At 47.0% G+C, this 21,051-nt stretch overlaps 1 protein-coding gene across 2 annotated transcripts in view; it reads right to left on the reverse strand.

The window, feature by feature from the left end:
- The window catches only part of MTRES1 (mitochondrial transcription rescue factor 1), a 184,682-nt gene that overhangs the window by 54,745 nt on the left and 108,886 nt on the right, over window positions 1-21,051 (reverse strand). For both annotated transcript variants that reach the window (XM_069606571.1, XM_069606570.1), the window contains exon 3: window positions 2,507-2,579. In XM_069606571.1, the coding sequence (XP_069462672.1) occupies window positions 2,507-2,579 (73 nt within the window). The remainder of the gene's footprint in view (window positions 1-2,506; window positions 2,580-21,051) is intronic.

Here is a 21,051-nt window from a genome sequence, read left to right on the forward strand (position 1 = left end):
CTTAACAGAGCTGCTGTAATGACATAGCACGAACATGCGTTGGCATTTTCTGCAACAATCTAAAGTACTGAGCAAGAACAGTGTCTGAGCTCTTCCCACCGGTATCACTACAAAATATCGAATACCATTATTGCAAGGTAGAAAACCTTGCATGGAAAACAATGAATTTCTCCCCAAAAATATATAGGGGGTTGGGTAGGGGAAATTAATATAGTGGGGGGATGTGGTGGGGTTGGGAGGGCTGCGGGGGAGGGGGGTCTTCCCCCACATTAAAAATACAGAACATGTATTGTTTTATATGCAAGATTTATATGCAAGACTTCTTCAGTGTGAGAAGATGGCACTGCTGTCATATACTTCAATCCCTCCTACTTGGTCTTGTGCTTTTAAAAAAAATCTCTGCTTCTCCCATGTCCGATTACTGCATCCCACTGCCAAAAATGTAGCACATTTCAAAGCCTCATTATGAATCTCCTAACTCATGTAGGATACTACAAAGAGGCCGAGAGCTGTTGACAAGCCAGTTATGTCAGGTAAGTCTCACATGGAGCTGCCAGTGCCCTAACCGTATGTGTCTTTCAGAGTCCACAGCCTGTTGAGAAAGGTAGCTCAGTGGGTCAATAACTCTGTGAAAGAGATCATTGTGTAACATGTTAGTTCAAATCCTGTTAATAGGCGAGTTAATGCATCTGCATCAGAGGTATGAATTTAAGATGCAGGTAACATTCAATTGTAATAGATCTGACAGCTGTCGACTTATCAAAAGCGCTACTAAATGCTCAGTGATTCAGAACACACATTTCATCAGGGATGCTATTCTTTTAATGGCTCAACACACATCTCACGGGGGCTGCTATATTTGTAATGGCTCAGAAGTAGAACACAAACATCCCATGAGGGCTGCTATACTTGTAGTTGCTTAGAACACACTTATCTCATCTGGGGTGCTATAGTTTGTACTGGTTGAGAAGAATCACATCCCATGAGGGCTGCTAAAGTTGTAATGGCTCAGACCACACAAATTTCATCAGGACCATTATACTTGTAATGAATGGCTCTGAACAAGCACATCCTGTGACGGCTGCTATACTTGTAATAGCTCAAAACACACATCTCATCGGGGCTCTTATACTTGTAATGGCATACAGTGCTGGTAAAACATCTGCATTCAAGCAAGTGCTGCAACTGGTAAGACAAACCTCTTACTCTATTTTTCCCAGCCTAATGGCCAAAAGAAGGTTTACACACATCTGAAAAGGAACACCAAATGGTAAAACTGCACTAGATTTGTAAATGGAGAAGGTATTTTTTGTTTTTTTAATATTCCTTGGTGCTATGTCAAAAGACAAAAAGGAGAGGAAGAGCAACTCTGAACCCAAGTAATACAGGCGAACAAAGTGGCGGCTGGGGGGTCCGAGAGAACAGAGACTATATTAGACAATCCAAAACAGGAATTCAAGCAACAGGAGGAGAGATACCAATGTGCTACATAAGATAGCAACAAAGAAAGCGTGAAGGGAAACAGAAGTAAATAATAGGACACACACAATAGGGGTGAGGGATTGAAGCAGAGCAAAAGAGACATATAGAGGCATTAAAATAAGAAAACACAGATCAACAGCAGATGGGGAGAGCTGGAAATAGAAAATACAGACTAGACAAAGGCAGGTCAATAACATAAGAAGCAGTGCAAGGAATATAATCAAAAGGAGTAGCAACCACAACAGAGAAAATGAAAACAACAGATATAGCACGAGTAATGACAGGAGAGAGGAAGAGGAGTTATAGCAACCGATACACAAGATATAGGAGAGAAACAGCAATTATAGAATGCAGAGAGGGGAGAGGCAGTGACAGAGCAACAGACCGCAAAATGTGGCACAGCAACACTTATGGGTAAGAAGCAGAGCATCAGAAAGTGAGAGGTGGGAAACCGAGTAGCAAAGGGAAGGAGAGATGAAGCAAACACATGGAGTGTCTGTCAAGCAGGTAGTGTCAGGCAGCAACAATAGGCCCAAGAGGCAGAGAAGTGATGCTGGTAGAGCGAGGGACTTCATTTATGATGCAACTAACTGGCATCTGTAGTAGTTCTTAACTAACTTTTAGTGTCCAAGTATAATGAAGATGAATATGGGCAGTACGCATTGTCAAGTTCTTTTACACTAATGTTTTTTAACAGTTTTAATTTTACACACATTGGATAGTTGTCTTGCAAAGGAGGAAACTCCTTTTTACTCTCTTGAAATTGGATTTACTCTCCAATTATAAGAATTGTGAGTAAAATACTCTCACGCAAACATCCTATCTGGAGCACTGGTCATATATAATATTAATAACTAGAGGTACGATGCTTCCTTGGGACAGAAGTAGTTGAAATAGACAATTCTCCAAAAGCCCTCCAATGCCGTGATAGTCTGGATGCACTTCTGTGGGGCTCGTTAGAGGATATCTGCGTGCAGTTTTCAAGCTATGTATACCATCTTTAGGACATCACACTGGGACTTACAGCTCTGCTCTTCTTCCACAGCTTCTCTCCGTTCAGTCTGAGCTGGTTACCGTAAAATGCATCTTCCACTTTGCTGAAAAACACAACATCTCCTTAGTCTACAGATACATTTCTTTTTTACCTCCAGGTTATTTGCGGTGCAGAAATAGTTTGTTAAATTAAACAAATGTTCACAAGCTACATACTGCCCACAAAATGTAATCCAATAATGTGATAAGGAGACTGGGTGCGGCATGTGTTCAAGGCATGTGTTACTAAACATTTAATATGTCATTTCTAAATCATAATTCTCAAAAATGTACACAGTACCAAAAAGACAATAAATGTGTCAACACATGCACAACTGAATAGCATATACACACAAATGCGTCACGTGAGAGTGCCACTCTTTGATTTTTATTATTTTACAAGGCAGGCAACCAGTTATTTGTAATATAATATAATTTTGTAAGATATAAAAAAGATAAAAGGCCAAGCTGTGGAGTTGAATATTTAGGAAATGCATTCCATTGTATAATTGCGGCTGTTTTATGCTTTTATGAAACATTTTCGATTATTGACAACTTTCAAAATTGAAGCCACTAAAAAGGCGTTTGAAGAAGTAGAAATGTTTCCTAAAAGTGGCCTCTGAAATGTGAATAAGGTCAAGTGTCATGGAAAATATTAGTCCTCAGTAGCATTACATTGGTTAGTCAGGGCGATGAGCAAGAGGATGAACAGGAGTAACTGTTGCACAGCTACCTTACTTGGCCATTTTGGAGGCATTTGTGGTTTTGCATCGTACCTTTAAACCAACCTTTTTGTAGCCCTGTGTTTTGTCCTGGCCCACTGGTGTTGGCCATTGCCGCTGGGCCAAGGTGAGAACACTTACCACCCCCACCCCCATAGACCAGCTGCAACAGACACCAGGAATTACTTTTTGAGCCCCAACGGGGACCCCTTTTTGGAACCCTTAGGTTGAACTGACTGTAACAGCTCCTTCCTACTCATCAAGTACCCCCCTCCCCCTTCCCTCCGGCAGTGGGGCTAGAGAAAGGCCCCAGTAGGAGGCCACTTTCCATGGCCGGACTCTGGCAGACCACACCCTTTCTTCCTTACTCACACGACAGGATACTTAACTCACTCTAACCTGCTCCCAGCACCTTATACTAACCTAAACTAACACCCCTAAATCAATGGCAGATATATTATCCATACACAAAGGCATAATACACAAATATAGCCACAAACAAGCAAATACATAGAAAAACAAAACATTTACACACATATATATAATACATTACTCACTGTAATCGTATTTCTGATGCTTGTATCTGTTGAGATTTAAATGCTATTCATAGGCCGACATCTAGAGGAAGCTGCAGAGTATTACAGTTGTAGTTTTTGAAACTCGAAAAGTGACGTCGACAGGGCGTGCCAGTAATACTATCCCTAGTGAGACGTCCACTGTACCCATGGTCCTTCACTCGTCGAGGTCCCTCAGATTGTTTATTTTCCGACATGAGGCAGCATGAAGTGTAGCATCAGTACAGGTGTAGCCAAGCAGATAAATATCAGAGAAGCTCAGATAAACATCTATGCACCTTCTCTCAGGGGAGGAAGAGTGGGCGCATGTGAATCTAAGCAGATACAAGCATCAGAAATACAATTACGGTGAGTAATGTATCCCTTCTGAGGCTTGTGTAATCTGCTTAGATCACATGCTATGCATAGATTAGCGAGCAGTGTTAAGAGAAGGTGGTGGGTTGTGAGAAGGTTCAGGAACAAATAGATGTTTTAGAACCGCTTGTCCCACCTGTGTATCTGCTTTGGAATGAGTGAGAATGGAGTAGTGCTGAGTGAAAGTGTGCACTGAGCTCCATGTAGTTGCTTTGCAAATGATGTCTAGGGGGACATTTGCGATAAATGCCAGAATAGCTCCTGTGCTCCTTGTGGAGTAAACTCTTGGTGTGAAAGGCAGTGTCTTGTTTGATAATGAACAGCACAGTTGTATGCATCGGACGATCCATCGGACGATCCATCTGGAGATCGCATTTTTGGAAATGCGGTCTCCTTCTCTGCCTGGTTCTACAGAGACAAACAGTTGGTCTGTTTTCCTAAGCGGTCTGGACTTGTTTACATAGTTAAGGACCGCCCTCCTTACATATAGTGTGTGGAGTTTTACCTCAGCTGAGCTAGTTGGACTCTGGAAGAAAGCCGCGGCCTCAATGGTTTGGTTCATGTGGAATATGGAAATTATCTTAGGAGAGAACCTTGGGTGTGTAGGTAAAACCAATTTGTCTTTGTGTATGACAAAGAACGGGTCCTGCACTGACAATGCAATTCATTAACTCTTCTTATGGAAGTAATAGCTACTAAGAAGGTAGTCTTTTATGTCAGGTGTTTAAGACTTGACTTATGCATAGGCTCGAATGCGGGCCCCATGAGCTTTGCGAGTACTACATTGAGATCCCAGGCCTGGCGGTGGGTTTGAAATTGGAGGGTGCAGTCTATTTACTCCCTCCATGAATGCTTTAATGACTGGAATTTCCCACCACGATACCTTATTTTGAGAGGTGGTGTAAGCTGATAAAGCCGCCAGGTGGACCTTTATGGAGTTGAATACTAATCCTGAGTCTAACAAGTGGAGCATTGAATTTAGAATGTGAGATGGAGTGCATTCTATGGGGTTTATTTCCTTAGACTGGCACCAGATTACAAGTCTCCTCCACTTGTCGAAATAACAGCGTCTGGTGCTTGGTGTACGTGCCTCCTTGAGGATATCCATACACCACTGTGGTATATGAAGATGTCCGAACTCTAGGATCTCAGGAGCCATGCTGCCAAGTTCATTGAGTGTTGTTGAGGGTGCACTGTTAACCCCCCCCCCTTGTTGGGTCAATAAATTGGTTTGGCACAGGTGTTTGGTGGGATCGCACATCGCCAGTTTGCACAGATGTGGATACCATGGCTGTCTTGCCCACATAGGAGCAACTAGAATGAGCGGCATCTGTTCTATGTGAATCTTTTTCACTACACTGCACATTAAAGGAGTTAGGGAAAAGCGTAAGCAAATTTCCCTGACCAGCTCATCCATAGGGCATTCCCCTTCAAGTCTGGTTGGGGGAACGTGGGTGCGAAGTCTATGCATGGCTTGTTTTCTCCTGTGGCGAACAAGTCTAGCGTGGGGTAACCCCACTGTGAGAAGATGTGGTCTACGACGCTTGAGTCTAGTTGCCACTCGTTTTCCTCTGGTAGGGGATCTCTGCTCAGAGAGTCTGCTAGAGTAATGAGTACCCCTGGTACATGTTGGGAGGATAGGAACATCCCCCGTTCAGGTGCCCATCTCCATACTTTCTGTGCCAGCTTGGACAGATTTGGAGAGTGTGCCCCCCTGCTTGTTGATCTAGAACATTGCAGTGGTGTGGTCTGTTAGGATTTGAACTGACTGGTTTGTCAGCTGCGCTTCGAATTCATGAAGGGCTTTAAATACTGCCAGGAGTTCTAGCAGGTTGGTGCTGTTCTGTGCTGTGATGTGATGTGAGTCCATAGACCACGTGCTTTGTGGTGAAGATAATGTGCTCCCCACCCGGAGACTGACGCGTCTGTTGTTAACGATCGCTTGTGCTGCTGGGTCGAGGAAGGGTTTTCCCTTTAAAAAGTTTTCCTTTGTCCACCAGCGTAGGTTTTGTACTAGTGTTGGCGAAACAACCACTAGCTCGTCCCACTGACCGCTCGCCTGAGACCATTGTTTCACCAACGACTCCTGCATGGGGCGCATGCGCAGACGTGCATGTGGGACCAGGTATATGCACAACGCAATCATGCCTAGTAAACGCATTGCTTTGCGTATGATTATCTGTCAACCGCTTGATACAGAGGTACTTGTCGTAGCATGTTTTGAACTCTTTTCATGGACGGAAAGACTAACCCTGCTTCTGTGTTTAAGATAGCTCCTAGGAACTGTTTGGCTGTGCTTGGCACAATGCTTGACGTTTTCTCATTTATTGAGAATCGCAATTGGAAGAGAAGATTTATGGTTCTTTAAGTGTTTTGTTTGCAAAGATGGGGCGATTTCACTGTGATCAGCCAGTCGTCCAGGTAGGGGTACACTGGCATTGCCTCCCTGCGCATTTGTGCTGCTACCACCACCAGTACCTTGGTGAATACCCTTAGAGCAGACGCTATTCCGAAGGGTAGCACCTTGAATTGGTAGTGCTGGTTTGCTGTCTTGAAGAGCAAGAGTTTCCTGTGCGCTGGGAACATTGAAATATGAAAATAGGCATCTTTCATACCCAGTGTTGCCATGTAGTCTCCCCGCTTCAGAAGGTGGATTAACTCTTGTAGCGTTGTTATGCAGAATTTTTGTGACTTTACATAAGTGTTTGCAGCGCGTAAGTCTAACACTGGGCGCATAGAGAGAATTTTTTTTTGTTTTTGTCACAAGGAAGTAGGTTGAATAAATACTCTTGTTTACCTCATTCGCTGGTACAACCTCTACGGCGTCCTTCAGTAGCAGCGCGTCGACTTCCTCGAGAAGGAGGAGTTGTTCTTCCTTCGCTGAGTTCCTTTGACGCAGGGGATGGTTCGATGGTTTTTGGACGAGCTCCATGCAATAACCTCCCGCCACGGTTGATAGCACCCACTTGTCTGTGGTGATTCCCTCCCTTGCGTGGGTGAAGTGTGTAATATGCCCTCCTACTGTGGAGGCATTGGAGGGGACTTGTAACGGGCTGTCATTGTTTAGGAGGTGTACCTCCACCTCCGGATGTGGAGGACCTCCCAAGGCCGCGAGATCTGCGCTGGCCTCTTTGGAATCCCTCTGAGGCTTGACCCTGGTTGTTACCCCAGGAAGAACCCTGACCTTGTCCGTAACCGGAGTCTCTTTGAGAGCTTTGGCCACGAAACCAACAAAAATTGCTTCCGCCTCTCAGGCCTGGTGGTTTGTTCGTCAGCTGGCCTAGAGATTTTAGGGCGTCACATTCCTCCTTGGCGGACTTCAACACGTCTTCTACGGCTTTCCCGAATAAGACATTAGGTTCCACCAGCATATTAAGGAGTGTAGCAAGTTTGAAGCCAGACTGGCATGGCCATGCCTGGTGCTTGATGATGGTCCCTTCAGCAATAATCCTGCCCGCATTATCTGCGGCGTCTAGGTTGATTTTCAGAATGCAGCTGGATGTGGCCTTACCATCCGCTGCTACCAGGGCCAGTTGTGACTTCAGAGGCTTGGGTTCTTTTTGAAGAAACTGGCCATAAAGGCCATCCTAGTCATGGCTCTGCCTAGGTCTTCAGCAGTCCATGTGGCTGAACTTGGAATGACACTAGGGTACTGAAGGGTAGTGTCCTGTCTTAGGGGTGTAGGATGGCCCTGGGGTGTAGACTGGCCCAGAGTTTGAGGCTGGCCTTTGTTTAAGGCTTCTGCCAATGAACCTTCCTCCTGGGGGACAGAGTGTTTCTCCCTATGAGTAGAGGTAGACTTGTCCTCATTAGCCTTTTCCTTATGATTGGGGCTCTTGGAGGAGTGTTTCTTAGAGTGTTTGGACTCAGCAGGCTCTCTGGGACATGCTTTTTCACTAGGTGGGACAAACTAGTGATCTTAGAGCTTACAGCTATTTTCAACGTGGGATGTCAACTTTCAGTCGATGTTTTGGGCGCAGCGTCTGGTTTGTCTTTAGACTTCTGGGGCCTGTCATGGGGAGATCGGGACCTCGAGTGCTCGGAGGACAGGGATTCTGTGGACCTCCCTCTTGACGCCGTGTGTGGACGTTTGGTCGACGATATCGATTCCTTGCCACCGGCTATGTGCTTAGTGCTCGGGGTAGTGCTTTTGCTGCCGGGTGTCGTCCCCGTAACAGAGCCGCCGGCCTGTCTCTCTTGGGGTCGAGGGCCTGCACTTGGGAATCCAGCGGTTCCCCGTCACCTTCGCTGTCTGTAAAGACCGCAACGCTGCCATCACTGGAGACTCCTTCCCCGTCCTCCGCCTGCATGGTGTGATGGCCTCAGCATTTAATTCTTCGGTCCCAAAGTGTCTTTTACTTGAAGAGCTCGTAGGCTTGACAATGCCCCTCACCGTGATCATGCTATATACACAAATTGTAAACCCCCGTGCTCGTCTATCCATCGGAATTTCTTTATTGTACATGGGGAAACATTTTATTGGAGTGTTCTCCATGTCTAAAAGGGCCAAAAGGGTCCGTCAAGTCTGGAATTTCATTAGACGGTCGCCCTTGCCACCGCATCGATGAAGTAGTCGAAGTCGGTTTGGAATAAGGACAGAAAGAGTAACTAGTCTTCAATTTTTCAGAAAATGGCGTTAGCTGAAATGAACTCCGCGATAAGCATCCGTCACGATGGCGGACAACAACAATCTGAGGGACCTTGACGCGTGAAGGACCATGGATACAGTGGTCGTCACACTAGGGATAGTATTACTGGCACGCCATATCGACGTCTCTTTCGAGTTTCGAAAACAACAACTGTAAATCTCTGCAGCTTCCTCTAGATGTCGGCCTATGCATAGCATGTGATCTAAGCAGATTCCACAAGCCTCAGAAATATATATACATGGCTCCTGCAATCAACCACACTCAATGGACATTTCGTTGTTTTTTTAGTGCAGGGCACAGTACTTCTAGCTGTGATCGTTTTTTTGGGGGTGGGGCATTGCCTCCCTGCTGTTTCCGAGGGGCAGACCCACCCAAGGTGGAGTCCTGGCACAGGGGCACCACCACCGTCACCACTGCACACAGTGCCCAGATCAATTCTTCATTGATACAGTGCCCTGTGCCCCCCCATGTGGATTGCAGTGTGCCACAGCATGCTGAATTTCTTCGTGCAGGGCTGAATTGCCTTGCGGGACACCACTTTCACCACTGCGATCTGGTTATGCAAAGCCTGTTCTCTGAGAGTGGGGTCACCCCATCCATCCACTGCGCCTCAGCAGGCTGACACATTCCGCTTTGTATTCACCATGGACAGAGGCACTGCCCAGAGGATCTTCACCTAAGCCACTGCAAGGACATGGCCCAGGACTTCTCCCCTTTACCGACATGCTCGACTTTGGATGGGCCGGCACTGCTCCCCACCAAACGTTGGATGGGTCATAACTGCTCCATTTCTCTGTGACTGCCCCGACTGGCTGACATAACTTCAGGCCATGAGGGTGCTGGGCTGCACCGGGAATGCAGCCCAGGGGATCACAGATAATACCGTGCCGCTCCTGGCATATGCGGCCCACATGCAAAAAAGTGTTCATAGCCCTGGTAAGCAGCCCAAGGCCACAGCCCCCCAGGAAGAACACCACACAGCCTCTTGCTCTCTCCTTCACAATACGGTTTCTATTTTTTAAGTTTCATGTTCGCTCTCCTGCACAGTTCATTCCCCAGGGTAGGGGAGACCTATCTATTGTTTTTCTTCAGAACTCTGCAGTCCGAAGGTGGGGCTGGGTGGTCCGGTCCATAAGAAAGCAGTAGAAATGCAAACATATATACATTGCTTAAACAAAGTAACCCAAAACCCTGGTTTCTATTGATCTACAGTTGACCAATACAATCCTCCAAGCATGGTCCTAATTACACCAGAGGCTACATTTTTCTTTGGAGTTATTTGAACATAATGTTCCCAACAGATCTGCATAGATCTATGTCATACTTTCAGGGAATACTCCCCAAGGTCAATAAGGGAAAGTCTATCTCTGGACCTGCACTGGAGGGATTGTCGTCCACTCTCATGCTGATGGGGTCTACCTCTCAACCCCGATAGTCCGCGTTACCATAATCAACGTCATGCAAACCGTCCAATAGGTCTTTTGATTAATTACCACAAGTGTTCATGTAAAGAAGGTTTGTGTGTAACAATCACTGTTACACACAATATTGCATCTTTCCGTCTTAAGGCACACTTCAAGAATGTCTATAATATTAGCAGGGCAGAGCATGTGTGTTCTGTCAAAGTAAGGACAGCAGTGAATGCACAGGGACTTTTGTGTTCATTCAGAACATAAATCTTAGAACAATTAAAGATCTTCAAAGTAGTGCCAGACCCAGATCAAGCAAAGAACCTTAATCACACCAACACCCACCACAGCATATTTTGCTCCATCTCATCCATCACAAAGCTCTGTCACCAAAATGGTAAAATCAAGACCATATTAAAGGATCAAGCAACAACTCTCGCACCATGTTTCTTCATGCTCTGCATCTCACACCTTGACTATTCATTGATGATGGAACAATTTAAAAAACACACAATCGTCACCATTCTACTGGAAAAAACAAAGCTTGATAAACAATGTTACCCGATTTAATTTTTTCTGATCACAGCACAAATTGATGGAGGGAGACGTCACTAAACCACTGCAAAATTACAGCAATGCATATTGTTCGACTGCTGTAATTCTCCTGCACCTCTCTACGCCGTACAACACAGTTGACCTCACAATCTCTTTCTAAAATTCAGGATGGGAAGCTAGGCAGCAGCATAACACAGAAGTTCCAGAAAAACAAAATTCTGTTCTTTGGCAGAACTCACCCAAACATATTACCTTTTAACAGTCCATAATCAGCGGGGCTAACCAGAACTAAATACAAGTTAGTAATGTTTCTGTCAACTTTGAAGCAAAGCTCTCCTCCGCCTCCGATTAGAGTTTTACATAATACAATGAAATGCATACCTTCATGTTCACCTCTTCAAGAATATGAATCTGTTTTTGATTAACAAAAAGGTGGGACTAGTTATACATGCATCCCCCTAAAACCTGCTCTTAAACCATTCAGCTCAATTAGTTCTTGGTCTGAAAATAAAATACAATATTACCCCAACTCTAAAATCTATCCAAAGGCTCCCCATGGAACAAAAGAACAAGTTACTTTCTTACCTGGTAACGTTCTTTCGATGGGATGGTCCGACGACGTATTCCATATCTATGACATGTAATCACCACAGCTGTGCTGCTTCGGAAACTTTTTCGGCGTCTGCGTCCTGCGTCGATGACGTCGATGCGCCGTCGTCGAGGACCTCCTCCGACGTCCGACGTCATCCGATGTGATAAGTAGGACGCACGACACCCATAGCCTCAGTTGTAGTTTTTTCCCCCAGAACGTGTGACATAAGTCAACTGCCAGTCAGACACAAAGCCTTGCGGAACGTAAGCTGCAATCGCAAAAGAAATTCTGCAGCGGGGAAGGCAGGGCGGGAGCGATATGGAATACGTCGTCGGACCATCCCATCGAAAGAACGTTACCAGGTAAGAAAGTAACTTGTTCTTCGAGGGGATTGGGTCCTCCGACGTATTCCATATCTATGACAGACTCCCAAAGCAGTACCAAAGCAAGGAGGAGGGAAAGAATTTAGAATCAAAATGTAGAATAGCCAATCAAATAGCAGAGCAAAGGACCGCCTTGCCAAAGGCCAGATCCTGTGCTCGGATGGAATCGAGGGAATAGTGACGTACAAATGTATGTACTGAAGCCCAGGTGGCTGCATCACAGATGTTGCGAATAGGAACACCCCTCTGCAGGGCAGTAGACGCAGCCATACCCCTGGTAGAATGGGCCCGCAAGCCAGCCGGTGGGTCCTTACCCGCCAAGCAGTAGCACTCCGAGATGGCCAAAATAATCCAGCGAGACAAAGTCTGTTTCGTCACAGCTTGCCCCAAACGCTTTCCAGCGTAACCAATAAAGAGTTGATCATCCACTCTGACCCGGGACATGCGTGAAACATAAAAGCTTAAAGCTCTCCTAGGATAAAGCCTATGGAGCTTCTCCTCTTCCTTACCAGGATGCGGAGGAGGATAGAATGCCGGAAGAACAACATTCTGGGCCAAATGAAATTCCGTCACTACCTTCGGAAGAAAAGAAGGACGAACTCTAAGGACAACCCTGTCCTTGTGAAATACAGTGAAGGGATGCTTAACTGAAAGTGCCTGTAACTCACTCACTCTGCGAGCGGAAGTAACCGCAACTAAAAACACAGTTTTCAGAGTTAACAGCCTCAAAGGGCAAGAATGTAAAGGCTCAAACGGAGCACCCATAAGAAACTTAAGAACAAGGTTCAAATCCCAACCGGGCACCAGGAAAGGTGACGGAGGGAACACATTAGTGAGCCCTTTCAGGAACTGTGAAATCAAAGGGATTTTAAAGTAAGAACACTCTTCAGACGAGCGCTTAAAGATGGACAGCGCCGCCAGGTAACCCTTAACGGTACCCACTTGCAAGCCCCTGTGGGCCAAAGAAAGTAAAAAGGACAGAACCATGGGGATGTCACATGCAAAAGGATCCACATTCTGAACTCTGCACCAGTCGCAGAACTTACGCCAACGGTACAGAGACTTGGTTGCTGGCCTACGGGGCGAAAGCAACACCTCCATCACGTCCTCAGGGAGGTCCCAATCCTTATACCTCAACCTTTCAGAAGCCAAGCGTGAAGGTTGAGGGATCTAACCTCTGGATGGAGAACCTGACCCCCCTCCCGTGAGAGCAGATCGTCTCGGTAGGGAAGACGACGTGGAGGGCAGATGGATAAGTCGAGAAGGTCCGGGTACCACGTCCTCCGAGCCCATGCCGGGGCAATGAGGATCATCCGGGAACCGAACTTCCGTAACCTCTGCAGCACTTGCGGGATGACGGGGACTGGAGGAAACGCGTACAGCAGCGGGAATGACCAATCCACCACGAACGCGTCTCCTAAGGCTCCTTTTGGAGGAAATTCCCGCGAGCAAAACCTTTCGCACTTCCGGTTGACACTGGAGGCGAAGAGATCCACTTGAGGGGTCCCCCAAAGGGCGAAGATCTCCAGGAGAATCTCTGAGCCAACTCCCACTCGTGAGAGATCGCGCTCTGCCTGCTCAGAGCGTCCGCCGTCACGTTTTCGGCTCCGGCCAGATGAACTGCCGAGATCGAAACTTCCTGCTGGATGGCCCAGAACTCGAGCTGCATCGCCTCCCTGCACAGAGGAAGTGACCCTGCCCCCCCCCCCCTTTTTGTTGAGGTAGTGCATGGCCACTGTGTTGTCCGTCAGGATCAGGACATTCTTCCCTCGCACAGACGGCAGAAAAGCCTTCAGGGCTAGCCCGACGGCCCTCAGCTCCAACAGATTGATATGGAGTCTGGACTCCGACGGAGACCAACGACCGCTGACTGTCAGGCCGTTGGCATGAGCTCCCCATCCCGTGAGGGATGCATCCGTCACGATCGTCACCTCCGGCCAGGGAAGCCAAAATGGAGCCCCCTTCATCAAGTTGCCTTCGACGGCCCACCACAGAAGGTGCCGGGCGACCGAGGAAGGCACCTGAATCGAGTCCGACATCCTGCCGGAGGACTGCGACCATTGCGTCTTGAGTGCCCACTGCAAAGATCTCATCCGCAGGCGAGCCTCTGGCACCAGAAGAATGCAGGATGCCATGAGGCAGAGCAACCTCAAGAACTCGAACGCTGGGAGCGTCTGGGCATGCTGAAACTTGTGCACCATCTGCTGAATGTGAAGAGCCCTCACCTGGGGAGGAAAACGCTGCCCCAGGGAAGTGTCGAGCACTGCTCCGATGTACTGGAGCCGCTGTGTTGGCGTCAAAAGGGACTTCTTTAAATTGAGGGAGAAGCCCAGCCTGTGAAGGGAGCGACAGGTGACCGATAGATGATCCAGGACTTGCTCGGGAGAGCTCCCCCTGATCAACCAATCGTCCAGGTAGGGGTAGACGTGAATCCCCCCTTGCCTGAGATGCGCTGCCACCACCACCATGAGCTTGGTGAAAACCCTCGGGGCGGAGGTCAATCCGAACGGCAGGACCCAAAACTGAAAGAGCGAGTCGCCAACCGCGAACCTCAGGTACTTCTTGTGCTTGGGATGGATCGGCACATGGAAGTAAGCATCCTTGAGGTCGAGTGACACCAACCAGTCCTGAAGCTGAAGGGCCTGGAGGACTTGAGAGAGAGTAACCATCTTGAACTTGTCCTTCCTGAGGAGTTTGTTCAAACCGCGCAAGTCCATGTTGGGTCTCAATCCCCCGTCTTTCTTTGAAATAAAAAAATAAGGGGAATACCATCCCTTGTTCCTCTCCGCTACAGGCACCAGTTCTATGGCGCCTTTCTCCAGCAGGGCTCGAATTTCCTGCGCAAGGAGCGGATCCGGACTCTGCAAAGAGAGGTTCCCCGGTGGATTGTCGCGAGGCCTGTGCCGAAAAGGAAGACAGTAGCCGTGGGTTATGATCTCCAGAACCCACACATCAGAAGTAATGGCTTGCCACTCTACAAGATGCTGCACCAGCCTTCCCCCAACCGGCGAACCATGGGACATGGCCTCACGACAGAGTGGGTGCGGCTGCGGCGTTACCCGAGGGCAAAGAGGCAACTGCCCGAGCGGCCTTGGCACCACGGGTACCCTGTCGTCCACCTCTGGTACCCCTGCGTTGGCCTCTTTGACTGCCAGCTCCTCTCGCTTTACTGAAGGATGAGTAATAGCGAAAGGAACCACCCCTCCACTGCTGTCCCCTAGGACGAAAAGGCGGAGGTTGGCGAACTGCAGCGCCCAACGACTTCGCTGCAGCTTTTGAGGTCTGCAACCTCTCAAGGCTCTCGTCAGCCTTGCTGCCAAAAAGGTGTTCACCGTCAAAGGGCATGTTGAGGAGCCGGGACTGCACATCAGGAGCAAACCCCGACTTCCGCAACCACGTGAACCTGCGTATCACGGTGCTCGCCGCCATGGACCTACTGACGCATTCAGCTAAGTCCAAACCCGACTGAACGAACTCACACATGGCATCCTTACCATCCTGGACCATAGCAAGGAAACCATCCTGTTCGTCCCCTTCGGGAACATGTTCAGCCGCTAACGCAACACAGTTCCACAGAGTGTGCGTGAAACGTGACAAGGCACAAATGGAGTTGGCCGCCTGAAGCGCCATACCACCAGAAGAAAACACTTTCTTCGCCCAACCATCAAAACGTTTGTCGTCCCTATCAGGAGGGATGGTAGGGTACGACGCCTGCTTCGCCGGGGCCGTGGCCGCCTGCACCACCAAACTCTCCGGAGTGGGGTGCCTGGTCAAGTAGCAGGGGTCGCCACTGGCTGGACGGTATTTTCGCGACAAGGATCTGCCCACCGCCGGGAGACTCTCCGGAGCAGTCCAAGCCGCCGCCACCCTTCTCTGTAAAGCCATATGGAACGGCAGAACCGGGTCAGTTGGGGGACCAACATCAAGGATGTCTGTCAGATCATCCTGCACAAACTCCCCTGGGGGAGCAGACCATCCCAAGTACTCAGAAACCCTAGCCATAAGGCGCCGGTACGAGGAATCAGCATGAGAGCCAGGCTCAGGCCTACAAAACTCCACCTCCGGAGAGGTGTCCAGTCCACTGGCATCATGCAGTGACTGTCTCAACTCGTCAAACTGACTATGGCCCGAGACAATTTCATCCGGAACCTGACTAGGAACCAGGCCATCAGAATCCTCATCGGCCTCTGAAATATAGTCCAGGTGGCGAAAAGAAGGCACTCGAGAGTGCTTGCTCTTAACCAGAGCCTTCCTAGGGGGTCCACTCGTGCCCTGGGGTACCTCCGACACGAAAGGCGTCGATGGCGTCGAGCGAATCGGCGCCAGCGTCGAGAGAACCGGCATCGGCGCCGAGAGGGTCGACGTCGAGGAAATCGGCGTCGACGTCGAGGAAATCGGCGTCGACGTCAGATGCAGCGCCTCCAGAATCGGCGGCGTCGACACAGCCCTCGAGGCCGGAGCCCCGAGCGTGTCCCTCGACGACCTGAGCGTCGACGGCATCGACGACTTCCTCGGAGCCAGAGCCTCGAGAAAGCCTGTCGACGCCCTCGACGCCACAGACGTCGATGCCTTCTTCGAAGACCTCACAGGTGCACACGTTCTCGAACGCGTCGAGGACCGGGACCTGGAACGGGTACGCCGAGAACGAGTCCCCTTGTCCGAACGGGACCTCCCCGTGACTCGTGCGAGCGGTGTCTCTCGACCTCACACGACCGACCCCACTCGGGGGCGCAGACGGCTGAGTACCCTGCGACTCAAGAATCGCCAGCATCTTCTTCCCGAAGGAAGCCCATTCCTCCGGCGTCGCACGGCTGGAGGGGTAAGCGACGTGCCGGGCAGAGCCCTCCGAAGAGGACCTGGAAGACGACCGGTGACAGCGCTTCCGAGAATGCCTCAAAGAGGCTGAGGAGTGGCGAGACCGACTCCTAGAAGGAGACCCACGAGACTTCCGACAATGACACGGAGAGTCACCCCTCGAATCATCCGTCGAAAGCCCCGCAGACTTCGACTTCCGGGGCTTGGACACCCGACCTACCGACAACTTCTTCTTACGTTCGCGTAAGGCTTTGGACGTGAGCGACTGGCAGTCGATACAGTCATCCGTGTCGTGGGCCTCCCCGAGGCACCAGAGGCAGGCGTCGTGCGAGTCCGTCACCGACATCTTGGACCCACACTCCCCGCACTTCTTGAAACCCGGACGCGGGGTCGAAGACGAAATAGACATCTTCAGAAGGATTTTCACAAACGAACAGGTTCGAAGAACCGAGATAGAACAGAACTCCAAAGAGTCGAGGCGTTTAAACCGAGAAACACGAAGCAACACGTTCGCGGAAAAAACGGAACTGAGGCTATGGGCGTCGTGCGTCCTACTTATCACATTGGATGACGTTGGACGTCGGAGGAGGTCCTCGACGACGGCGCATCGACGTCATCGACGCAGGACGCAGACGCCGAAAAAGTTTCCGAAGCAGCACAGCTGTGGTGATTACATGTCATAGATATGGAATACGTCGGAGGACCCAATCCCCTCGAACATTACCTTCAAGCTGCTATACATCAGGCAAAGGGGGTGTTGGGCTATAGGGCCAACACATCTAATACATTGGCAATTGCCTACATCCCTTCAAAGAAAGCAAGATCTTAAAACAAAAAGGTAGACTCTGCTTTGCAAAGCCTAAGAAGGAACAATGTAACAAAAAATGTAGGCTAAAAACATCCAGGGCAACCTGCTCTGAGGACCGAATGGTGCAAAAATATCACAGTAAGTCCAGGATGTTGTGAAGATCACTATGCTCAAACAAGCCTTCAAGGAATAAGAGCCAACTTGCTATTCTTCCACATTTTTCCTTTTTGAATATATACATTTATATGAACTTGGCATGAGATTATCATCAAGTAAACAACAAGCAGTGATAGATTAAATCCATGTACACTTTCCTTATAAACCCACACCCAGTCTTTGGTGTGCAAAAGGGGTGCAAGCTTGCATGCGGCATGGTGCAAAACAGCAACAAATAAATACCCATTACTATCTCGAAGGATTCATGGAACAAAAGTGTGGCTCCTTTATACATCATTAGTATCACAGTAAAAGCTTTGTTATCCAGCACCTTATTAACCAGAACACTCTTAGCTGGCATCTGCATCGTCGGTAATAGTAACAGTTCCAATTATAAAAATGGTGGAAAGTTTCAGAGTCCAATAATAGAGCAAAAAAGCTAGAAAGGTTGGTGAACTGGCTCGGACAAACGTCATTTTACTGGATTGACGCATTTCAGAATGATTAATTGGATTTAGTTCAATAAAAATATATTAGTATTACTCCTAACCTTTTATTTAATTCCAATTTACAAAATTCAAACTAATATTTTTTTTCAATTTGTTTATTTAATGTCCATTTATTTTTCACATTACCTTCTCAAATGAAACTATTGTCTCCAATGCTATTGCAATTTCTTACTTTGCTTTACTCATTCATAGTTTTCACTTTTCTTAAAAGTGGCACTGATTTTCAACAAAAATTATTACAGGATATTATCCCATGTCCACCATTTTCATAGCTTCCGATCTGTTGCAAATCATGACACGCCTCTACTTTGATTTTTCTCTTTTTTTTAATTGGCCCTCATTCAGATTATTCCCAAACTACTTTGATTGAAGTCTAAATATAAATTTAGTTTTCCATCTGGCAAAATCGTTTGCTTCATACCCACATTAGTGGTTGCTCTGCATGGGAAAAAGAAATTAGTTTGGGACAATGGTACTGTTTTCATTGCACGACCATTGGATAAATTGGATGGGACTTTTTCCACAGCTCTTTTATTTTAAGCAGTTCTTATTTTAGATTTCATATTGTAATCCACACAGAGCAAACAGTATTGGCATAAACATAATAGCAATACAGAACAATGCTATTTTAATACTTGTGAACACAGCCCAATTCTGCCATTTTGATGGCACTACATTCACACATAAAATGCTACATTGTATGTATATGTAGAATAGTTTTATTTTCTCTGGTTGCCAAATACCTGCATTTGTCCCAGGCTATGTGAATCGTGTTCACCTAAATGTAATTAATGGAAAAATCTTTAAAGTGCTGATATGATATCCCCATAGCTGTATTTTGCACAGAATGTAAGCAGAATTTACAACATGATCACTGTATGCATGTTTAGATCTGTATATATCATGTCTAAACATCGAATTGTCTCTAACTGGCATATATTTTAAACAAACCAAGTGGAAAACCTACTAATGGGTCCACTGTAAAAATGGTCAGAAATATTGGGTTCGGAGATTAATGAAAGTAGATGGGTCAATTTATGCAGGAACATTAAATCAACTTCACTAAACCTTGGAGAACGTGCCAAGCAGATTAAAATATTGAACAGAGTTTACTGGACACCGCTAAAAATGTGTGAAAGGGGCTTAATTGACTCTGAAATGGTTGGCGATGCAAGCACAGGGTGGGTTCATTTGAACATATGATGTGGGAATGCAGTGGGTTGAGGGAATTTTGGAAATGGGTCACATCAACTATGAACAATGTACTGCTGCTTGATATTGACTGATTTTTCAATTATTTTACTGGGAGAGGAGGAGCAGGTTGCAGATTTGTCTTACCAACAGATGTTTTATTAGGGCATCCTTATCTGCAACAAAAATTATTGTGTGTGACTGGAAAAGGGTGTGCGTCCTCAACGTCAGCTTCGTTGGAGGACTTGCAGAGAATGTCCCCAACACAAAATATGTTAATGAACAGGGAAAAGAAAGGCAACCTTTACGTGGGAATTTGGGAAAGATTCCTCGATTCATAAACGATCTGCTTTGTAAAAGAGCCAATGTTATGTATGTGTTTACATTGGTGAAGACCGAAATTGTACAGCAAACATGGGGTGTTTGGGAGGTTGGGTTTAATTTATGTTCTAAACTCTGTTTTGTTTTCTGTTTGATTGGTACACAATAAAAATGTGAATATTAATAAGAGGAAAACCTACTTGTTTACAGTAAGATTTAGTGATACAACTTTGTTAAAGGTGACATTAAGGTTATGTTTACCCTTCAAAAACCATTGAAGGCTTGTGAAAACATTTTGTTAATGGTACGGTATGTTTGTATAGCAAAACAACAAAACAACAGAAACATCTCAGCCCCTGCTATCCACTGTTAAGAAATCCCTCTCACCGTGCTGAATACCCAGAGAAAGTGAATTTTCAAATAGATTTTTACAGATTTATTTCTGAGTAGGCTCGCACATTAAAATTAAAGTGTCTTTAACCTCTTTGGGACACTACTTATTTTTGTTAGTTCTTTGTTGCTAAAGTCCTGTACAAAGAGTGGGATTATGCATGTCATTCTTGTTGCAATATGTGGAACCATTTTATTTATTTATTGGACATTTGTATGGCGCCTATACACAAGTGTTTCCATGACTACAAGTGCATGGCAGTGGCCAGAATTATGGCTGTTTTAGAATGTGGGGCTATGGGTAGGACCCAAATCTGGCAAATGTGTGAGATTGGGTGGTCTTGTGTTACAATCAGGTTGCAAAATGTGTACTTGCCCCTAGCAATTAGGTGGAGATATTGGACTCTTGGCGAGTACGAAATGGTGTGCTGTGTGTATGTATAGAATTGCTAATGTTAAAGGATATTTGTACCGTGCACTATCACCACCGGAGTGGTCCCCTGGCGCTGTGGCGGCTCTGAAAAAAGGGAGGGGCTGGGTGAGTTAGTGGGAATAAGCTGGAAAAGTGCAAGAGAGCAGTGATGTGCGGTTGGCGGCCTCAACCCGGAATTCTGTTGGCTGGGCTCGGGTTGTTTTCCTGTTGGTAGTCGTCATGTTATGTTAAGCGTGTATGTGTGGTTTGATTTGTTGTTGCAGTGTGCTGAAGTTTATGCTGATTGTTGTGTTATAGGCTTGTGGTTGTGTTTGGTTGAGAGGTATATGCAGAGGGGTGAAATTGTTAGTGGATTGGTTAATTTGGCAAATGCTAATAATCACAATTCTATCCAAGTGTGGCACATGCTGACATTTTAAACCTATCTAGATGTGACGCTGGCTGGTGTTTACGATTACGTCTAGGTGTGGCACATGCTAACATTCACAATTCCATCTAAGTGTGGCGAGTGCTAATAATCACAATTCCATCCGAGTGTGGCACATTCTGATCTTCACGATCCCTTCTGGATGCAACGCCAGCTAATGTTCATGATTAAGTCTAGAGGCAACGCCGGCTAATGTTCACGATTATGTCTAGAGGCGACGCTGGCTAATGTTCACGATTACGTCTGGA

This window comes from Ambystoma mexicanum, chromosome 4p (genome assembly GCF_040938575.1).
Source record: "Ambystoma mexicanum isolate Mex_15411 chromosome 4p, UKY_AmexF1_1, whole genome shotgun sequence".
NCBI lineage: Eukaryota > Metazoa > Chordata > Amphibia > Caudata > Ambystomatidae > Ambystoma > Ambystoma mexicanum.